The following is a 21,404-nucleotide window of genomic DNA, read 5'->3' on the forward strand; positions in this document are numbered from 1 at the left end:
GTCGGTGCGCGTCTCTGTGAAATAAATTATTAATATTAAAATGTGTTATTTGGACGGGCAAGGAGGTGCAGTAGGGTGGGCCAGGCCCCCTAAGGCCCGCCCATAACGCCAGACCTGTCTCCAACCCCTGCACACCAACCCCTGCACACCAACCCCTGCACACCAACCCCTGCACTCCAACCCCTGCACTCCAACCCCTGCACTCCAACCCCTGCACTCCAACCCCTGCACTCCAACCCCTGCACTCCAACCCCTGCACTCCAACCCCTGCACACCAACCCCTGCACACCAACCCCTGCACACCAACCCCTGCACTCCAACCCCTGCACTCCAACACCTACCTCATAGTAGTTTTACATGTAGCATTCCCCTTCCAAATGCAATATAATAACACACACACTTGCAACCCATAGATTGACAGTTACAGACACTCTGCATGCTCCTACAAGTGATGCCCCTCGACCTGGACTTCTCACACTCCTTACCCCTAGAGTACTGCCCACCCTCAGCACAGGGAGGAATGTTTGTGTGTCTGTTCGTCTGCTACTTTATGTTATACATGTTATTTTTGTGTTGTTTGATTGACAACCAGATGATACTGAAATCTAATGGATATCTACCTGTACATGAATCTATCTACCTGCCTACCCAGGTCTAGGATCTGTTTGTCTCCCCAGGTCTAGGATCTGTCTCTCTGGGTCTAGGATCTGTCTACCTGTCTCTCCAGGTCAAGGATCTGTCTACTTGTCTCTCCAGGTCTAGGATCTGTCTACCTGTCTCCCTAGGTCTAAGATCTACCTGTCTCTCCAGGTCTAGGATCTGTCTGTCTCTCCAGGTCTAGGATCTGTCTACCTGTCTATCCAGGTCTAGGATCTGTCTACCTGTCTCCCTAGGTCTAAGATCTACCTGTCTCTCCAGGTCTAGGATCTGTCTACTTGTCTCTCCAGGTCTAGGATCTGTCTACCTGTCTCTCCAGGTCTAGGATCTGTCTACCTGTCTCTCCAGGTCTAGGATCTGTCTACTTGTCTCTCCAGGTCTAGGATCTGTCTACCTGTCTCTCCAGGTCTAGGATCTGTCTACCTGTCTCTCCAGGTCTAGGATCTGTCTACCTGTCTCTCCAGGTCTAGGATCTGTCTACTTGTCTCTCCAGGTCTAGGATCTGTCTACCTGTCTCTCCAGGTCTAGGATCTGTCTACCTGTCTCTCCAGGTCTAGGATCTGTCTACCTGTCTCTCCAGGTCTAGGATCTGTCTACCTGTCTCTCCAGGTCTAGGATCTGTCTACCTGTCTCTCCAGGTCTAGGATCTGTCTACCTGTCTCTCCAGGTCTAGGATCTGTCTACCTGTCTCTCCAGGTCTAGGATCTGTCTACCTGTCTCTCCAGGTCTAGGATCTGTCTACTTGTCTCCCTAGGTCTAAGATCTACCTGTCTATCCAGGTCTAGGATCTGTCTACCTGTCTATCCAGGTCTAGGATCTGTCTGTCTCTCCAGGTCTAGGATCTGTCTACCTGTCTATCCAGGTCTAGGATCTGTCTACCTGTCTATCCAGGTCTAGGATCTGTCTGTCTATCCAGGTCTAGGATCTGTCTGTCTATCCAGGTCTAGGATCTGTCTGTCTCTCCAGGTCTAGGATCTGTCTACCTGTCTCCCTAGGTCTAGGATCTGTCTACCTGTCTCTCCAGGTCTAAGATCTACCTGTCTATCCAGGTCTAGGATCTGTCTGTCTCTCCAGGTCTAGGATCTGTCTACCTGTCTCTCCAGGTCTAAGATCTACCTGTCTATCCAGGTCTAGGGTCTGTCTGTCTACCCAGGTCTAGGATCTGTCTACCTGTCTCTCCAGGTCTAGGATCTGTCTGTCTCTCCAGGTCTAGGATCTGTTTACCTGTCTATCCAGGTCTAGGATCTACAGTTGAAGTCGGAAGTTTACATACACTTAAGTTGGAGTCATTAAAACTCATTTTTCAACCACTCCACATATTTCTTGTTAACAAACTATAGTTTTGGCAAGTTGGTTAGGACATCTACTTTGTGCATGACACAAGTCATTTTTACATCAATTGTTTACAGACAGATTATTTCACTTATAATTCACTGTATCACAATTCCAGTGGGTCAGAAGTTTACATACACTAAGTTGACTGTGCCTTTAAACAGCTTGGAAAATGCCAGAAAATAATGTCATGGCTTTCAAAGCTTCTCATAGGCTAATTGACATCATTTCAGTCAATTGGAGGTGTACCTGTGGATATATTTCAATGCCTACCTTCAAACTCAGTGCCTCTTTACTTGACATCATGGGAAAATCAAAAGAAATCAGCCAAGACCACAGAAAACAATTGTAGACCTCCACAAGTCTGGTTCAACCTTGGGAGCAATTTCCAAACGCCTGAAGGTACCACGTTCATCTGTACAAACAATAGTATGCAATTATAAACACCATGGGACCACGTAGCCGTCATACAGCTCAGGAATGAGACGCGTTCTGTCTCCTAGAGATGAACGTACTTTGGTGCGAAAAGTGCAAATCAATCCCAGAACAACAGCAAAGGACCTTGTGAAGATGCTGGAGGAAACAGGTACAAAAGTATCTATAGCCACAGTAAAATGAGTCCGATATCGACATAACCTGAAAGGCGCTCAGCAAGGAAGAAGCCACTTTTCCAAAACCGCCATAAAAAAGCCGGACTACGGTTTGCAACTGCACATGGGGACAAAGATTGTACTTTTTGGAGAAATGTCCTCTGGTCTGGTGAAACAAAAATAGAACTGTTTGGCCATAATGACCATTGTTATGTTTGGAGGAAAAAGGGGGAGGCTTGCAAGCCGAGGAACACCATCCCAACCGTGAAGCACGGGGTGGCAGCATTATGTTGTGGGGGTGCCTTGCTGCAGGAGGTTCTGGTGCACTTCACAAAATTGATGACATCATGAGGAAGGAAAATTATGTGGATATATTGAAGCAACATCTCAAGACATCAGTCAGGAAGTTAAAGCTTAGTCACAAATGGGTCTTCCAAATTGACTTGTGTCCTCCTCCCAGAGTGCTAAGAGCCTTGGCGTGACCCTGGACAACACCCTGTCGTTCTCCACCAACATCAAGGCGGTGACCCGATCCTGTAGGTTCATGCTCTACAACATTCGCAGAGTACGACCCTGCCTCACACAGGAAGCGGCGCAGGTCCTAATCCAGGCACTTGTCATCTCCCGTCTGGATTATTGCAACTCGCTGTTGGCTGGGCTCCCTGCCTGTGCCATTAAACCCCTACAACTCATCCAGAACGCCGCAGCCCGTCTGGTGTTCAACCTTCCCAAGTTCTCTCACGTCACCCCGCTCCTCCGCTCTCTCCACTGGCTTCCAGTCGAAGCTCGCATCCGCTACAAGACCATGGTGCTTGCCTACGGAGCTGTGAGGGGAACGGCACCTCCGTACCTTCAGGCTCTGATCAGGCCCTACACCCAAACAAGGGCACTCCGTTCATCCACCTCTGGCCTGCTCGCCTCCCTACCTCTGAGGAAGCACAGTTCCCGCTCAGCCCAGTCAAAACTGTTCGCTGCTCTGGCACCCCAATGGTGGAACAAGCTCCCTCACGACGCCAGGACAGCGGAGTCAATCACCACCTTCCAGAGACACCTGAAACCCCACCTCTTCAAGGAATACCTGGGATAGGATAAAGTAATCCTTCTAACCCCCCCCCCTTAAAAGATTTAGATGCACTATTGTAAAGTGGTTGTTCCACTGGATATTATAAGGTGAATGCACCAATTTGTAAGTCGCTCTGGATAAGAGCGTCTGCTAAATGACTTAAATGTAAATGACAATGACCCCAAGCATACTTCCAAAGTTGTGGCAAAATGGCTTAAGGACAACAAAGTCAAGGTATTGGAGTGGCCATCACAAAGCCCTGACCTCAATCCCATAGAACATTTGTGGCCAGAACTGAAAAAGCGTGTGCGAGCAAGGAGGCCTTCAAACCTGACTCAGTTACACCAGCTCTGTCAGGAGGAATGGGCCAAAATTCACCCAACTTATTGTGGGAAGCTTGTGGAAGGCTACCCAAAACATTTGACCCAAGTTAAACAATTTAAAGGGAATGCTACCAGATACTAATTGAGTGTATGTAAACTTCTGACCCACTGGGAATGTGATGAAAGAAATAAAAGCTGAAATAAATCCTTCTCTCTACTATTATTCTGACATTTCACATTCTTAAAATAAAGTGGTGATCCTAACTGACCTAAGACTGGGAATTTTTACTAGGATTAAATGTCAGGAATTTTGAAAAACTGAGTATAAATGTATTTGGCTAAGGTGTATGTAAACTTCTGACTTCAACTGTATCTACCTGTCTATCCAGGTCTAGGATCTATCTATCTGTCTCTCTGGGTCTAGGATACGTCTACCTGCCGCTCTTTAGGATGGAGACACTTTCTGTTTGTCTTTATGTACGTATATTAAAAACATTGTCTTTATTTACTGAGTGTACAAAACATTAGGAACACCTGCTCTTTCCATGACAGACTGACCAGGTGAATCCAGGTGAAAGCTATGATCCTTTACTGATGTCTCTTGTTAAATCCACTTCAATCAGTGTAGATGAAGGCGAGGAGACAGGTTAAAGAATTATTATTTTTTTAAATTTGCCTTGAGACATTTGTGTATGTGTGTCATTCAGAGGGTGAATGGGCAAGACAAAATATTTAATAGCTTATGCTAGTAGGTGCCAAGCGCACCGGTTTGTGTCAATAACTGCAACGCTGCTGAGTTTTTCACGCTCAACAGTTTCCCATGTGTATCAAGAATGGTCCACCACCCATAGGAAATCCAGCCAACTTGACACAACTGTGGGAAGCATTGGAGTTAACATGGGTCAGCATCCATGTGGAATGCATTCAACACCTTGTAGAGTCCATTCCGACGAATTGAGGCTGTTCTGTGGGAAATGGGGGGGGGGGGGGGGTGCTACTCAATATTAGTAAGGTGTCTTTAATATTTTTTGTACGCTCAGTGTACATACGTCAAATACTTTCAAGTACATGAGTTGTGCTTGATTAAATTTCCTCTGTGCCATGGACTAGCTCCAACGGCGTCAGGTCCAAGCTAAATCAAGCTCACCTCATGTATTTGACCCAGGTCTATTAACGACGTCCATCACATCTTTAACTAATTAACAAAGCGCAGGGTCAGTAACAAGGATCTTATTGCTTTAATCCCACTAGATCTAGAATGGGTATTGATAGATCTCTCTGATCCCTTTAGATCAGCTCGGCTTCTCTTCTGTCTCTCCACTCTTAATACCAAGCCTCAGTTTATCATGTCTGTCTGGTTCACTAGTTCTGTTTTCATTTGGCTCGTTCTGTCTTTGTCTGAAACACTGTGTTTGTGTTGTTGTATTTTGAGACTGCCTCAGTCCTAGGAGCTTCTACCCCTGAGTTTATGTCTCGTTCTTTTAAAGGTATCTCCACCCCGGCCCAAACACATACAGCCCCAAGCCACCCAATACAAAACCAGTACACACACACACGTTCACACACGGACTGGCACACACACCCACACGCTCACACTCCAGTCGGTTGGCCAGCTCACTCCCTGAGCACAAAGGAGCTGGATGACAGAACTGGGAGGTAAAATCACCCAATCATCATCATGCTGCTACTACTGTAACCATCCTCACAGCATAGTCATCAGTCACCTGCTCTGCTACAGTTCAACCACCCAGGGGTAAACCCAGGGCAGGGTTACCGTCCACGTCAAACCACTATACCAGAGTCATCACAGTAGACCCTCAGATAGCCTTCTCTCCCAGTAGCGCTCTACGGTTGACTTTGACTATGCCCCCCGTAAATCTGGGCATCTCTCTTATTAGCGTTATCCCTGGGTCTGTATGAAACTGCCCTCCCCATCCCCCGTCGGGTGGACAGCTCAGGTGTTTGAGTTTTTTCCTTCGTTCAGAATCAGATACAGAAACTGCTGCAATGATTTCCTCCCGGAGGCGTGGCCTAAGGGTGTGATCTGTGACTGGCTTGAGTGAGTGCTCTCCTGTCCAATCCCCTGTCTGTGTGTCCCTGTCCGTCCCCCAGCCTACATCCACTCCAACCAGATCATGGGCTGGGGAGAGAAGGCCATTGAGATCCGCTCCGTGGAGACGGGACACCTCGACGGAGTTTTCATGCACAAGCGAGCTCAGCGACTGAAGTTCCTGTCGGAGAGGAACGACAAGGTGTGTGTTAGCACGAACACATGTACATGTATACAAGCACAAGAGCGCACACACATGCTGCAAAGCCTAAATTTATAAGCCAACACACATGCTTACTCTCCTCACTTCCCATGATGCTTTGTGCTGTGTGCAGGTGTTTTTCGCCTCTGTGCGTTCCGGCGGCAGCAGCCAAGTCTTCTTCATGACCCTGAACCGGAGCTCTATGATGAACTGGTAACCCTGGCAACCCCTTCTTACATCCTCCCTCCATACTGTACATGCCTAACCAGAGGACAGGATGGAGGGATGAAAAGAGAGAACTGAGACAGATGAGTGAACACAGAGCGGCTGCGGCTCAGTGGAGACGGGAGGAAGAGAAAAACCGTCTTCCATCCAACTCTCATCGCCAGCCAGCCAGACGTCTGCAGTACTAACCTCCCTCCACCAGAGGAATAGAGAGGAGCTCTCCATCAACTCTCCAGATTACGCTCAGACAACACTCTGTGGTGCGTTTAGTTTCTCTCAGGCACCGTCCAAGATGACCTGTATTCCCTATACAGTGCAATACTTTTGGCCAGAGTAGGGAATAGCGTGCCGTTTTGGACGTAGCCTCAGTGTTTTGTTTTTGGGAGGTGGTGACAAGAGGTGCTGATGTCGTCTCCCTCATGGGGTCAGGGGTCAGTGACTGAGGGTGTTGTCATGACCCCTGACCTGTGTGCGTATATACGCGGTGGGGCTGAGTGTATATTCTTGACTGCAGGAACACTTGAAAAAATACAAATATTGTCACCGGTGGTCACAAAAAATATATATACTCTTGCCATTCTTGTTCTAGTTCACCTGTGCTCCCCTCTTTCTCTGTGACTTCTATTTTACATTCAATCTATTTGCCATATTTATATTCTGTGTGTTTCACATCTGTAAATACACATTCTATGATCTGAAACGGAGCGGCTTCCCCATCAGACACTCTTACACTGAGACGGAACAACAGAGGACAGAGAAAAGGAGGAGATAGAATGAGAGCAGTCTGAGTTTGTTTGGTTCATCTTCGTCCTGTAGAAATGTCATAAAAAAATGTGTCATGCTTCTTCATATTAAGGACTGCGAGAGAGGGAGAAGTGATGGAGAGACAGACGCTTGGGTTGGTTAATTGCCAGGCTTCCTCCTACACCACCTCTTCTCATCTCTTCCCCCCTCTCATTAGTTTACCTGCTCCTCTACATTTGCATAGTGACACCTATTCCACTTATCGTCATCACTTTTGACTTCTAAACTAAGGCAATACACAGGTGTGGTCTGACATGACAAATGCGTGGTTGGAAAGATTTCACTTTCCAAAATGAGACCCACCATGTTATAGTCAGTCAATACCTTAAACTGGGGGTGGGGGTGTAAATGTACTCAAAATAGCTTTAGATGGCCAGGTGAATGACCACATTATGAATCTCAACCGTTAAGTTTAATCACATTTAGTCTTCTAGGATGCTGTGTCTGACACTACCTACAAAGGTAGTAGAAGGTTGAGGAGGGTGTCTGTGTTTACTGAACCAATGATGATAGACTACTGATGTGGGTTGTATGTAATAGAAATGAGCCTACTCCATCCACTAATCCGTTACCTCTTCAGTCATTATAGATCTGGAATGACTGGTTAAATATAAGTGTGACCTGCTGGTGTTTGAACCTGGGTCTAGTCCTGTTAGATCTTTGAACACTGCAGGGGTATAGGTTAGAGGAAAAGGGGGTTGTTTCCAAGAAACCGTAGGGTAAATATGATAAAGCATTTGATTATGATATCTAATGGATCATTTAGAGAAAGACCACCATCATGTTCATACTATAAGGCTTTCTACAGAATAGAGAAAATGGTTTCTACAATATGTTTTTATCGTGTTTTTGTTGTTATAAGTATCAGACATTGAACATGTGTGCAAGAATGAAAGTGTGCGCGTGCATGTGTGACTTGTCTTCCCTGCTAACAGTACAGAATTAAACTGCCACTGTTAGGTGTGTGTGTGTGTGTGTGTGTGTGTGTGTGTGTGTGTGTGTGTGTGTGTGTGTGTGTGTGTGTGTGTGTGTGTGTGTGTGTGTGTGTTTTCACTTCGTCTGAATCACTGGAATCAATAACCCCCACCCCCAGACTGGTACTCCAGTCAACTGTGTTGTTGAAGCGTAACTGTCCTTGTACAGAGACATGATTATGATTACAGAGACGTCCTCCGCTGCTTTACTTCTCACTCTGTGTCTGGATGTGTGTGTCTGACATGTAAAGTACACGGCAGCCCTATCTCACACTGTTGGCCACATGGTTTCCCCTGCCCCTTTGTCCCCCATGTTCAGCTCCATAACACACACACACACACACACACACACACAAAGAAACAAGCACCTGTGTGACATACTAAACATTGGGATGATGTCCTGCTCTGCTGAGGGTCCATATGATTTCATTGTTTGAGAGATAATCTCAGTTGTGATTTTCATGTTCTTTTCTTGAATTAGAACCAATGTCAATACTGCTGTACGTAGATCTGGAGTCATAGAGGGCTCTGTCTTTGGCTCCATGGGATTAGCTGTGTGGTCTGCTGTGTATGGTAAACTACCCAAGGTGCTTCACCTCCATGATCTGTGTTTTTGTGACAAAGTGCTTGAAGTGGAATGAAATAGGTACCAGTACTTATTTAAATTCTACAGTACAGGTAATCTCGACACCCAGAACCAAATCTCAGCTGTTAAGGCTGTCACAAGAGACTATAGTACATGGGTTCATATTTTAGAGCCAATATTCTGTAAGAGGTGCCAGTACTCAAGCAGTAGCATATCAGAGGAGGCTGTTCTCCGTACCGATCAGGACCGGCCCACTGGTCTGAGAGCACTTCTCTAGCGTTCTTTTCTGTCTGTCTGCATGTGGAGGTGTGGGGAGAGAGAAGCAGGGCAGACTGCAATAGGCCTACTTACAGCTTCTTTAGACTTTGGGCCTCCAAGTTTGGCACATCACAAATATGTATGTTTTAAATATAAGTGAGTAGAATTGGATTAAACATTGATTATAAGGGAACAATGTTGGGATGGTATCTGTACACTGGATCCTAGCTTCCTTAGAGTGTTTAGCAATAAAGAGCACTAGCTACTGACTTTAGTCTTCTGCTGTTACTTCTCTGTGTCACCATGACAGACACAGAGTTGCAGAGGGAGGTAGGGTGTATGGGTGATGAGCATGGATACATGTGATTATTGATGGTGATTAATTCATGTGACTGGAGGTATTTTGTTTAGGACTTTTCCATGTAACCTATTCACACACTTCATGTTTCCAAATGACATGCATTAAAAATGTGCTGTTTTTTTCTTAAATAAAATAAGTTAAACATGAGCTATGTGTGAAATATCTTGTCTGTACTCCTCTCTCTCTTATCATAAAATGATTTTGTTATTATGAGCCTACCAGGGCTGTGGTCAATTCAGAAAGTACTCTAAAATTCCAATTCTCTTCAATTAGTATTTTAAAAAATGTAATTGGAGTTTGGTTCACTTTCTGAATTGACTGGAATTGAAATGGAATTAACCCCAACCCTGGAGCCTATATTCCCTTTCATCTAGTGTCATGCAGTGCCTTCAGAAAGTATTCCCCTTGACTTTTACCAAATTTTGTTGTGTTACAAAGTGGGATTACAATGGATGTAATTGTCATTTTTTACATTTTAGTCATTTAGCAGATGCTCTTATCCAGAGCGACTTACAGTAGTGAATACATTCATTTCATTTCATGCATATTATTTTTTTTTTTTTTTTTTGTACTGGCCCCCCGTGGGAATCGAACCCACAACCCTGGCGTTGCACACACCATGCTGGCGTTGCAAACACCATGCTCTACCAACTGATCTACAATGATCTACACAAAATACTCTGTAATTTCAAAGTGGATGAAAAATGTCAACATTTGTAAAACAAAATATATGTATATTTAATAAAAATATATATCTTGATTTGATAAGTATTCAACCCACTGAGTCAATGCATGTTAGAATCCCCTTTGGCAGTGATTACAGCTGTGCCTTTCTGGGTAGGTTTCTAAGAGCTTTGCACACCTGGATTGTACAATATTCTTTAAAAAATTATTCAAGCTCTGTCAAGTTAGTTGTTGAACTTTGGCTATCAAGCATTCTCAAGTTTTGCCATAGATGTTCAAGCCTATTTAAGTCAAAACTGTAACTAGGCCAGTCAGGAACATCTTAAGCAAACAGTTATCATCCTAGTTAGTAGGTACTTTGCTGTTTTATTTTCATTAACCCCACATTACTGAACCAAATATGTTGTAGTATTAGCTGAACACTACATTAGGACCATAGCAGTATATTTTATTATAGGGGTATGTTGGGAGAACACAGAAGAAAATCTTTGGACTACCGCTTTAAGGAAACCATTTAAACGTTCCTCCGTCTACGTATGCCGCAGTTAAATTGGGCGCGCTTGCGCAGTCCTATTCTTCTTTTTCTTGGAAGGTAAGTGGTGCATGCAGCGTGCTTCTGTTCACGGGGGAAAATTGACAACTTTTAGTAGTTTTATGTCAGTTTATTTTTGACTGGACATATTCTTTTTAGGTTTTGGTAGTGGAAAGCAAAGGTCAAATTTAAGTTTGCTTCACGAGTGTAGGTGCATTCGGCGAGAGGGTGTGGGTCCCATGTTTCACGTTTCTGGATCCACCGATCTAACGCTAATGGAAAAAGAGGCTTGAGGCCTTCTGCGCGCTTGTTGGAAGTTGCTAGTCATGTCTTGCTAGCCTAGCCTGCTAAACTAGCCGAATGTTGATAACTAACTGCACTAGGAAAACTAACAATGTCGTAATGTACGTTAAATTGACATGAGACAATTTAACAAAGATGCCAACTTTTTTATTTTTATAAATGGTTATCACTTCTGAATTAAAATGTTTGGTTAGATAAAGTATTGTGATGCGGTTGCTAATTGCTACGTTAGCTAGCTAACATTAGCTAATTGGCTAGGTAATGCAATGTGTTCGTAATACAAATCTGGGAGGTTGTGGGGATTTAAAATTACCCCGAACGTTTCTACAATTAACTTCTCGCTAATGGCATGGAGTTGTCGTCAAACTAGTAACGCTAGCTAACTATCGCGTCTTTCAATATAATGTAGCCATCTGGTTAGCTGGCAATACGTTATCGCTTCTATTTATAATTCAATGAGTCTCTTGATAATCAATACTATTTGGTATGGTAGTTAACGTTGGCTTTTATATTCCGTAGTCAGTGTTTTTATTTATTTTTTATCCCAATGTTAATTCTCAAAGCTAGTTACAATAGATACACAGCGTGTAGGCCGGGCCAGTAGCTAACTAGCTTATTGTTAGCCTCTTTTTGCTAACCTAGCCAAACTTGTGTGAAGTTGGCTGAACGGTATCACTGGTGCTTGTGTGAATAACATTAGCAATCTGACGTTAGCGCAGAGGAAGTTGTCTAGCCAACAATGGTAATAAATGTTGTCGGCTACGAGCGTCCCGGGCCAGGCTCCCGTTATTTACCGGGGCACTATAATGCGGCAGGTTAGTCGTGACGTGAGGCAAACTCCCGTTCTGCCTCCCTAGCAAAGGCGCAGGCCAAACTGGGACACGTGGACAGGGCGTGGGGATGATCGTTAACATGACCAGCTCGGGCCCTGATCCAGTCTTTTGGGCTGATTTGTGAAATAGATTAGCAGTCGCCTGTTAAATTTGACTGAGGTCCACGTGTGCTGAGACGTCCATTATTCCCACGTTGTCACCCACCGCATGATGTTTATAATAATGGGCATGAGTACGGGAACTGATGTCAACGATCTTTAACCAGACTAGTGAAACTGTTTCGTGGAATAGCTTTGTGGTTGCATGACCACGAAGTACAATTTTGACCCCGAATTATTTACATTGAGTTGACTAGTGTTTTCGTGATGCACACCGAAAAAGCCAAGCTTTTCCCCGTCTCACGCCTCATGTCCACCAAATGTGTCAACTCTTTGCGTTCTGACGGAAGTCAATCGTTTTCTATGGAGCAGTCCGCAATGCGAGGCGTTCCGAGTACCGCATGCATTCAGTATTTTCAACTCCGTTTTATTTGTTGTTCAATGGTACAGAAGTACAGACTCCAACTAGCAAGGTTAAAAGTTATTCACATGTGCGTCAAGTACGAAAATGCAGGCTGGTCATCCTGTAAAACAAAACGCATATGGTGTCACTCGCTCCATTGCAACTGTTCCCATTAGGCCTACAGATACGGATAAAATACCCAAGCTACATCCTGTGCCAAATTCAAAATCGGCTGGTTGAAGTAGGGAAATGTTCCAACTAGCTGCAGTTCTGGAATAAATACTTCCTGTCTATTCCACTAAGGTTACTTGTGAAATGTTAGTGGCATTTAGAATTGGCTAGTCTATAACCCCAACACACTGAAAATATTATTATTTTTTAACATTAATTATGTTAATTATGAACAAATACTTATTTACAATGATGGCTGAACCCTAACCTGCACTACGCTGGGCCAATTGTGAAATCTAACCAGGGTCTGTAGTGACACCTCTAGCACTGAGATGCAGTGCCTTAGACCGCTGCGCCACTCAGGAGCCCTGGGCCTACTCACCAAACGGATGTTGTGGCTCTAAATCATCACCATGTGGAATTGTCAATCCTTTTGCAAAATACCAAATGGGCAGGATAAACTAAATTTAACATCTGTATATCGGGGGTGTTTTTGTTTAACCCTGAATTCTTTCAACTTGCTAAATTGAGCCCTGTTTTTGAAGGATCACTAAATAACTGTTCCAGGCGTGAGATGCGTATCACTTCACACTGGCAACTTTTTTTCTTCATTTGGATAATATTCTATTGTAAAATTGCTTTCTTGACTTTGATAAGGGGTTGGGAAATAAGACTTGTCTGCTAAATTAACAAAACAAGGCTATGCCATATGCTTCTACAAGCAAGCACCACTGCTGAGGCTACTGTCTTCTGTAATATAACAAATTGATATTACGGTTTTAATAAATTATAAATGGTTATTTTTTTAATGTATTTATTTCCTACTTAGCAATTAGGATCTATCTGTAATGTGCACTGTTGGCATAGATAAATGTGCTCTGCCATCTCCTCATTGCCAAAGTTATGGTAGTTTGCCTAATTTCTGTTTGAAGTATAGTGTAGAGAATATTTTTTTATTTAACTAGGCAAGTCAGTTAACCTCTCCAGGGGAGGTGGGACGAAATCGTCCCACACTATTCAACAGCCAGTGACAAATCAGAGCGGGCAATTTTAAAACCACAAAATGTCATAATTCAAAGTTCTCAAACATAGGACTATTTTACACCATTTTTATAGATACACTTCTCCTGAATCGAACCACGTTGTCCGATTTCCAGAAGGCTTTACAGCGAAAGCAAAACATTAGATTATCTTAGGAGAGTACATAGACAAATAATCACACAGCCATTTTCCAAGCAAGCATATATGTCACATAAACCCAAACCACAGCTAAATGCAGCACTAACCTTTGATCTTCGTCAGATGACACTCCTAGGACATTATGTTATACAATACATGCATGTTTTGTTCAATCAAGTTCATATTTGTATCAAAAAACAGCTTTTTACATTAGCATGTGACGTTCAGAACTAGCATACCCACCGAAAACTTCCGGTGAATTTACTAAATTACTCACGATAAATGTTGACAGAATACATAACAATTATTTTAAGAATTATAGATACAGACCTCCTTTAAGCAATCGCTATGTCCGATTTTAAAATAGCTTTTCGGCGAAAGCACATTTTGCAATATTCTGAGTACATAGATCGGCCATCATGGCTAGCTATTTTGACATCCGCTAACTTCGGGGTCACCTAAACTCAGAATTACTATTAGAAAAATTGGATTACCTTTGTTGTTCTTCGTCAGAATGCACTTCCAGGACTTCTACTTCAACACCAATTTTGTTTTGGTTCCAAATAATCCATAGTTATATCCAAATACCGCCGTTTTGTTCATACGTTCAGGTAACTATCCGGCAGAATGGTGAACTTACTAAATGAAATGAGTTTGACTGTGTGATAATAGGTTGCTTCTTGTGTAAATATTTTCTGTCTGGATTTTAATGATTTGCAAGCGCATTTCGTGACAAAACATTTCCAAATATTCCATTACCGTACTTAGAAGCATGTCAAACGCTGTTTAAAATCAATTTTTATGCTACTTTTCTCGTAAAATAGCAATAATATTCCAACCGGGCAATGTTGTGTTATTTTAAAGGCCGAAAGAAAAAAATGGAGAAGTCTCGTGAATGCGCATCTCAGTCTCACTGTCCTCAGGCTGACCACTCACAAACTGAGCTGTTGTACTTTGCCCAGAGACGGCAGACACCCCATTCCACTTTCTGGTGGCTTTAGAGAGCCAATGGAAGCCTTAAAGTGTCACGTTACAGCACAGATGCTGTATTTTCGATAGAGATGCAACAGAAGGAAAACAAATTGTCAGACAGGGCACTTCCTGTATGGAATCTTCTCAGGTTTTGGCCTGCCATGAGTTCTGTTATACTCAGACACCATTCAAACCGTTTTAGAAACTTGAGTGTTTTCTATCCAAATCTACTAATTATATGCATATTCTAGGTTCTGGGCAGGAGTAGTAACCAGATTAAATCGAGTACGTTTTTTTATCCGGCCGTGAAAATGCTGTCCCCTATACCACAACAGGTTAAGAAAAAAATCTTATTTACAATGACTGCCTACCGGGGAACAGTGGGTTAACTGCCTTATTCGGGGGCAGAACGACAGATTTTTACCATGTCTGCTCTGGGATTCAATCCAGCAATCTTTCGGTTACTGGCCCAAGGCTCTAACCACTAGGCTACCTGCCGCCTACACAGCTGTGAATTCTTTACCATTACCAAAAATATTTTATTTTCATCTGTTTGAAGCTGGTGTACTAAACTGATCTACCGCATCTTAGACTTGCTTTCAATGAGTGACATCGATAACGAATTTCTGTGAATTTGTTCGGGTTGCCCATGAAGTTACATATTTCACCTTTTTAAACATGTCCAACAATCTTATGAATTTCACAAAAGACGATAACAGAGCAGACGGGTCTAATTCTAGCCTAGGCTACGTATCGTGTTCTTTATCAAGAACTAGTCACAAGCTGCTACTGCTAGAATTGGGAAATTTGCTTATCTTTTGACCTGAACTACAACAAACAGTAGTTTAAATGCAATGGCTAATGTTTCTAATTAAAATTATTGCGGGGAGTTACTGTAAATTGATACCCTAGCAATATTGCCGGCAACTGAGTTGGGTAGGAGACTGGAGCATTGAGCAACATGAATAGATTTCATGACTCCTAACTTAATTTCCAAATTTCTTTACTCATCTCCTATAGCTTGACTACCACATCGGTACTAGAATATATCAGCTAACAAACAAGCAACTGAGGCGTTGCCCCTGCCTTGTTCATCCGCTCGACCTACTGCCAGTCAAGTCATTGGCAAGGCGAACATAAGAATAACTAAATTTAGCCAGTGTTTTACTAAACAATTCTAAGCAAACCATCTCGTTAAACATACCAAAAGCTATTTAAATTGGTCCGTTTGTCCCATTGACATGGCATGGATATCAGTTGGCCTGCTAAACATGACAAACTGAACACAGTAAGGTATCATGATCAAATATTGTAATGAAGCAACATATGATATGCGAATGGCCAACATTTCTCCATAATGGATGTGAGCCAGAGCTCACTACATAACAGCAGCTACTGCACACTTGCGCAAGATGCTCCCTGCGGAAGGATGTGCGCTTAAAGGGTCCGTACATTGAAGAAATGGAGATGCGCTTAACGGTGTCCAAAAAATGAATGCTGTTAATGTTTTACTCATTGACTTTGACAGCCCTAGTATTCATACAGGGAGTTAATTTGGCAGTGCTGTTGCTGTAATTGCCTGATCTAACCGATACATGTGTTCCTCTGCAGTACCCCCTAATCCATCGCACCATGGCAGATCCCGAACTTGACTTCACCACCGGAGAGTCTGGTGCCTCCGCAACCATTCCTATGCAGTGCTCTGCCCTGCGAAAGAATGGTCACGTGGTGTTAAAGGGACGCCCATGTAAGATTGTTGAAATGTCCACCTCCAAGACCGGAAAGCACGGACACGCCAAGGTAGGGGGTTGCCTAGACAAGCTTACAAATACTACATGCCCTAGGGATGCCTCTGCTAGATAGTGGCAATGTCCAGCAGCATCAGTATTAGGGAATTTGCGGGGCCAGACTTGGTGTACATGCGTTGTCCACGTCTGAAGTAATTGACCCAAAAATGCTTTGTCGGATTTCTCCAAGCATAACTTGACTGGTCAAATTAGGTTTTACTTAACTTGTTATGACTGTTATTAGTGGTGTGGCTAAACTCTGTTCTCTAAGTTGATGTTTATACCTCTTTTAGGTTAACATGGTGGGTATTGACATCTTCACCAACAAGAAGTATGAGGACATGTGCCCCTCTACCCACAACATGGACGTGCCCCACATCAAGAGGAATGAGTTCCAGGTCAGTGTGACCAGGGTGGGAAATGAACACCTGCCAAATGCGGGTAGATTTTTGGCAATGTCGTGGTGCCTATTTCACGAGCCACATTGGCAACTGGTCATTTTATTAAAAGCCTAAATGTAGAAATTGCTCGACTTGCCCTGAAAGAGTATTACTGGAACTTTATCCTTGTGTTTCTTGGCTAGTTGCATCGTTTTGTACACATGCTAGGTTGTTCAATTAGTTTGAGTTGGCTGCAATGGTCTGCTGATGAGATACTCAACTCTGATGGACACCGTGTGTTACCATTGTAATGGCCCTCCGCTCAAAAGGGAGAAGCTGAACATTTGTCTTACCTTGTGACTCAAATGTTTGGGGGATACATTGTGCTTGTTTGAGAATGGAACACAAATGCTTTGATTAGCTTTCAGTCATTTCTTATTAAAACACTCAAATTGAGGTCACCAACATTTTTTTGTTTGTTTTAAATATCAACTTAAGTACTTGTAATAAATGTTATTGTTAGAGCCCTGAACTAATAAATCTATCACTCTCAGTATTTTGTGACGGGGCATGCACTTGGATGGTCAGTTGTAGAACATTCAACTTCTTACTATTTTCTCTAAATTCTTTATTTTAGCATTGTTTAAGACTGGGGTCAAAATGAAATTGACTTGGGCAATATACCGCATTACTACTTTTGTTTTATGGCTAAAATATTTCAGCTGGTAAATTGGCATGGCTTGTAGATTTTACAGCTATCTACCTGCCACAGTTGCTGGTGGACCAAAGAGTTAATTTCCTGCCCAGAGTGTGACCTCACTTCCTGTCAGTGCACATTCCCTTATGCCAGGGTTTCCCAAACGTGTTGGGTGCACATTTTGGTTTTTGACCTAGACAGCTGACTCAAATAACCTCATCAAGCTTGGGTTTTTAAGCGGCTGTGTAGTGCTATGGCGGAAGGTGCACCGAGGTGCCCAGGACAGATTTTGGGAAACATGCCCTATGTCACAAGGGTTCTCTTATCCAACTTGTTCCCACAGTTGGAATGATACCAGTTGACTGTACTAATTCATGATGTGAATTGGACATTACTATCAGGACACTACTTTCCAAGAGACTAGTAAATCCATTCAACACTGTTCAGTCACTGGCTGTCAATCCAACCACTGTCAAGACTAGGCACTTTCCTAGAGGGCTGCCTGGGCAGTCCTGTAGTTGGTCAGTTTTCAGTGTGTGGAGTAGTGAGAATGGCTCTACGTGCTCCCAGTCTGGCCCGCTTTCACCTGTGAGGTGGCGCAACGTGATTCTCCAGTCCCGTCCCCCCCCCAAAAGGTCATATGGTCTTGATCTCCCAGGCATGTTATCCTTGTCCAGGGAGCATGTTTTCATTGAGCTTCACTGCTCTGATAGTTGCTGTTAAGGAATTGAAGTTACTTTCCACAACCCTTTGTTTACTGACGTGTTGACAATGTTTACGCACTTTGCTACATTTCCTGGGCGTAGACTTAGGCCTCAAAGCAGGATCAAATGTGCTTGTATGTGTTGGGGCTTAAGCCTGGTCAATTGGGTGACCTCATAGTTTCTCGGTACATAATTCAACTGCCTTGGGAGTAACGCTGTTGTGCTGATCACAATGGCTTTCTCTTTCTGGGAACCATGTGTGCACAGCTTGTTCCTCTGCTGTCAGCACTGGGCCCTGATTGGGTCACAGTAATATTCCCCTTTGCAATGTCACCTTTTCGTTCTTTTTAAACACTTTGATGACATTTAACTGAATTTGGTGTTGGAGTGTTCCCCTGTGTTAATGCATGACGATCACCCAGCACTGTGCCAATACCCGTGGCGCGAGTGTGAAGGGTTCATGCTACAGAGATCTCCTTGGAGATGGCTGTTACACCAGAGTGATCAGATCACAAACCTCTGATGCGATTGCTAACAAAACAAATGCACATTTTCTCTAACATACTCATCTCACACATCGTCATGCAGTTTTCTGCTTATTTCCTTCTCATCTGTACAGCCTGACTGACATTAAGACCACCTGGAGCGTGCCTTTGTCTCACTAACCTGTTTGTTTTCAGCTGTTGAATATCACTGATGGGTTCATGTCCCTCATGGGTGACAATGGTGATGTGAGGGAGGACCTCCGTGTGCCTGATTCAGACCTGGGCAAGGAGATCGAGCAGAAGTTTGCTGCCGGTGAAGATATCCTGGTGAGTGGCTGGCACAGTGTTGGCTGGGGTGTTGTGACGTTTGACAGTTTATTTTGAGTGGTGCCTACGAAGAATATTAACCATCTCTCTGCCTGCAGGTCTCTGTGCTGGCCGCTATGGGGGAGGAGTGTGCTGTGGCCGTTAAGCAGATGACCGGTGGCAAATAGAAAGACCAGACTGGGCTGCCCAGGCAACAAACTCCACCCACAACCAGTCTAGCATTCTTATTGGTTCTTCTGTCACTAAAGCGACGGCCTTCAGACAACTTCAATCATTCTGTTATTCCTTTTTTTTTTTTTTTTTTGGTTTTCTCTCTCCGACGCTGTCGGACTGTCCCACCATTACAGCGGCTTGCTCGCTGTTGGGTGGCATTCTGCCGGATCACTGAGGTTTAGTTATACATAATCTACTATATAAAGAAAAATACTTTAAAAAATATAGATTTTCTTTTTTGACTTCCTCATTCCTGTTTATTTTTGCCTTTGAGATGTTTTGGTCTTGCCACATACATTCCAGAATGTTTAAAATAATGATGGGATCCAGCTTTTTGTATGATTATTTTTTTATATTACTTAGATTGAATAGAACAGGTCTGATGCCTTTTAGGGGGGTGGGGGGGCTTTTTGACTGGTCGGAGGAGGGGGCTGGAGGCCCATTTTACTGACCAACTCTGTTGGGTTGTCCCTCTCTGGCCGCCTTACTGCTGCTTCCCAGCATGGCCTCTCTGCTCTGGCAGATCAGACAACTCCGATGCTTTTCTCCCAAGCCACGGGAACGATGGTGGCTAGTGCTTAACGAGCAGTCTTAACAGTCCCACCCCAGCATTTAAATAAACCTTCGATATCAAGAAAAAGAGAACATTAGTGAAGATGCTAAATATGAAACCAAACTTCAGTGATTTCTCTTGTCAATGCCGCTCTGTCTGTTTAGGAAGCTGAGGGCCCTGTGCGCTTACCTCTATTGTCACCACGGCAACCTGGCCCCACCCCGGCTGCCCTGGGCATCCCATAATAGTCGATTCTGAGGTGTTGGTGTGGCAGCGTGGGCTTCCGGAATGTTCTGGAAGGCAGTTTGCAGTGAGGTGTGTATGAGGGCAGGGGGGGTGGAGTTGCAAACTTATTTTGTTCACTCGAGGCCTTTGTCACCTGACTGGAGATGGCAAAAAATAAAGTTAAAACAAATAGAAAAAAGTTTTCTTAGTTGTGGTGGTTTGTTTTCTCGCTATGTTCCACTGTCCAATGCCTGACTGAAGTAAAATAATGATACAGGAATGGATAGGTTTGAGCTTTGGTTGGGAACTCTGCACTCCAAGTTGCCTGGAACCATATGGTATGCTACTCTGTATATGCATAGTACACTGAACAAAAATGTAAAGTGTTGGTTTCATGAGCTGAAATAAAATATCCCAGAAATGTTCCCTATGCACAAAGCTTACTTCTCTAAAATGTTGTGGGCATTTCTCCTTTGCCAAGATAATGCATCCATCTGACAGGCGACATCTCAAGGGTACCTTGTGCGGGGAACAAAGGCCACTAAAATGTGCAGTTTAGTCACATGCTACAGAAATTGCAAATGACATGCTGATAAGGAATATCCACCAGAGACTTGATTGTCCAGTTCTCTACCATAAGCGAAGTCAATGACTTGAGAATTTGTCAGTATGGTGTACCGGCCTCACAACTGCAGAATACGCGGAGCCAGCCCAGTACCTCCACGTCCAGCTTCACCTGCATTGTCTGAGACCAACCACCCGCACCGCTGAAACTGGGTTTGCATAACCTGAGAATTTCAGCACAAAATGTCAAACGGTCTCGAGGAAGCTCATCTGTGTGCTTTCCCTAACTTGCGTTGTAACTAACTAAAGTAGGTAGTTGGCCACTGACATGCTGAAAAATTGTGCTCTTCACGGGTGATTCCATGTTTCACCTGTACCAGGCAGGTGGCATGGACGAGCGGTTTGCCCCGTGGCAGTGTTATGGTATGGGCAGGCATAAGATTCCACAAAATTGCATTTTATCGATGGTAGTTTGATTGCACAGAGAATGTGACGAGATCCTGAGGCCCATTGTCGTGCCATTCATCCACCATGTTTCAGCATGATAACGCACAGCCCCATGTCGCAATGATCTGTAGGCAATTCCTGGAAGCTGAAAATGTCCTAGTTTTTCCATGGCCTACATACTCACCAGACGTCACCCATTGAGCATGTTTGGGATTCTCTGGATTCGACGGAAGATAGCATGTTTCCATCAATATCCAGCAACTTCACACAGCCATTGAAGAGTGGGAAACATTATACCCCTACTTTTAAGGTATCTGACCATGTGAAATCCATAAATGAAGGCCTACTGGTTTTATTTTAATTGGTTTTCCTTATGAACGAACTAAGTAAAGTCTTTGTTAGACTGCGTTTATCTTTGTTCA

General features: G+C 43.7%; 2 protein-coding genes across 15 annotated transcripts in view; both read left to right on the top strand.

The window, feature by feature from the left end:
- Nucleotides 1-9,572, top strand: part of LOC106578374 (TRAF2 and NCK-interacting protein kinase) — a 61,220-nt gene extending 51,648 nt beyond the window's left edge. For all 14 annotated transcript variants that reach the window (XM_045702028.2, XM_045702021.2, XM_014157099.3 and 11 more), the window contains 2 exons: nt 6,078-6,217; nt 6,351-9,572. In XM_045702028.2, coding sequence (XP_045557984.1) covers nt 6,078-6,191 — 114 coding nt within the window. In that variant the 3' untranslated portion in view covers nt 6,192-6,217; nt 6,351-9,572. The remainder of the gene's footprint in view (nt 1-6,077; nt 6,218-6,350) is intronic.
- Nucleotides 9,573-16,216: 6,644 nt separating this feature from the next.
- LOC101448018 (eukaryotic translation initiation factor 5A -1) lies at nt 16,217-19,522 on the top strand. The gene is given in 4 exon segments (NM_001279042.1): nt 16,217-16,400; nt 16,681-16,785; nt 18,849-18,980; nt 19,079-19,522. Coding segments are annotated over 4 exon segments (474 nt in total). The 5' UTR covers nt 16,217-16,232; the 3' UTR covers nt 19,148-19,522.
- Nucleotides 19,523-21,404: the final 1,882 nt, after the last annotated feature.

The sequence above is a fragment of the Salmo salar genome, chromosome 19 (genome assembly GCF_965601325.2).
Source record: "Salmo salar chromosome 19, fSalSal1, whole genome shotgun sequence".
Lineage (NCBI taxonomy): Eukaryota > Metazoa > Chordata > Actinopteri > Salmoniformes > Salmonidae > Salmo > Salmo salar.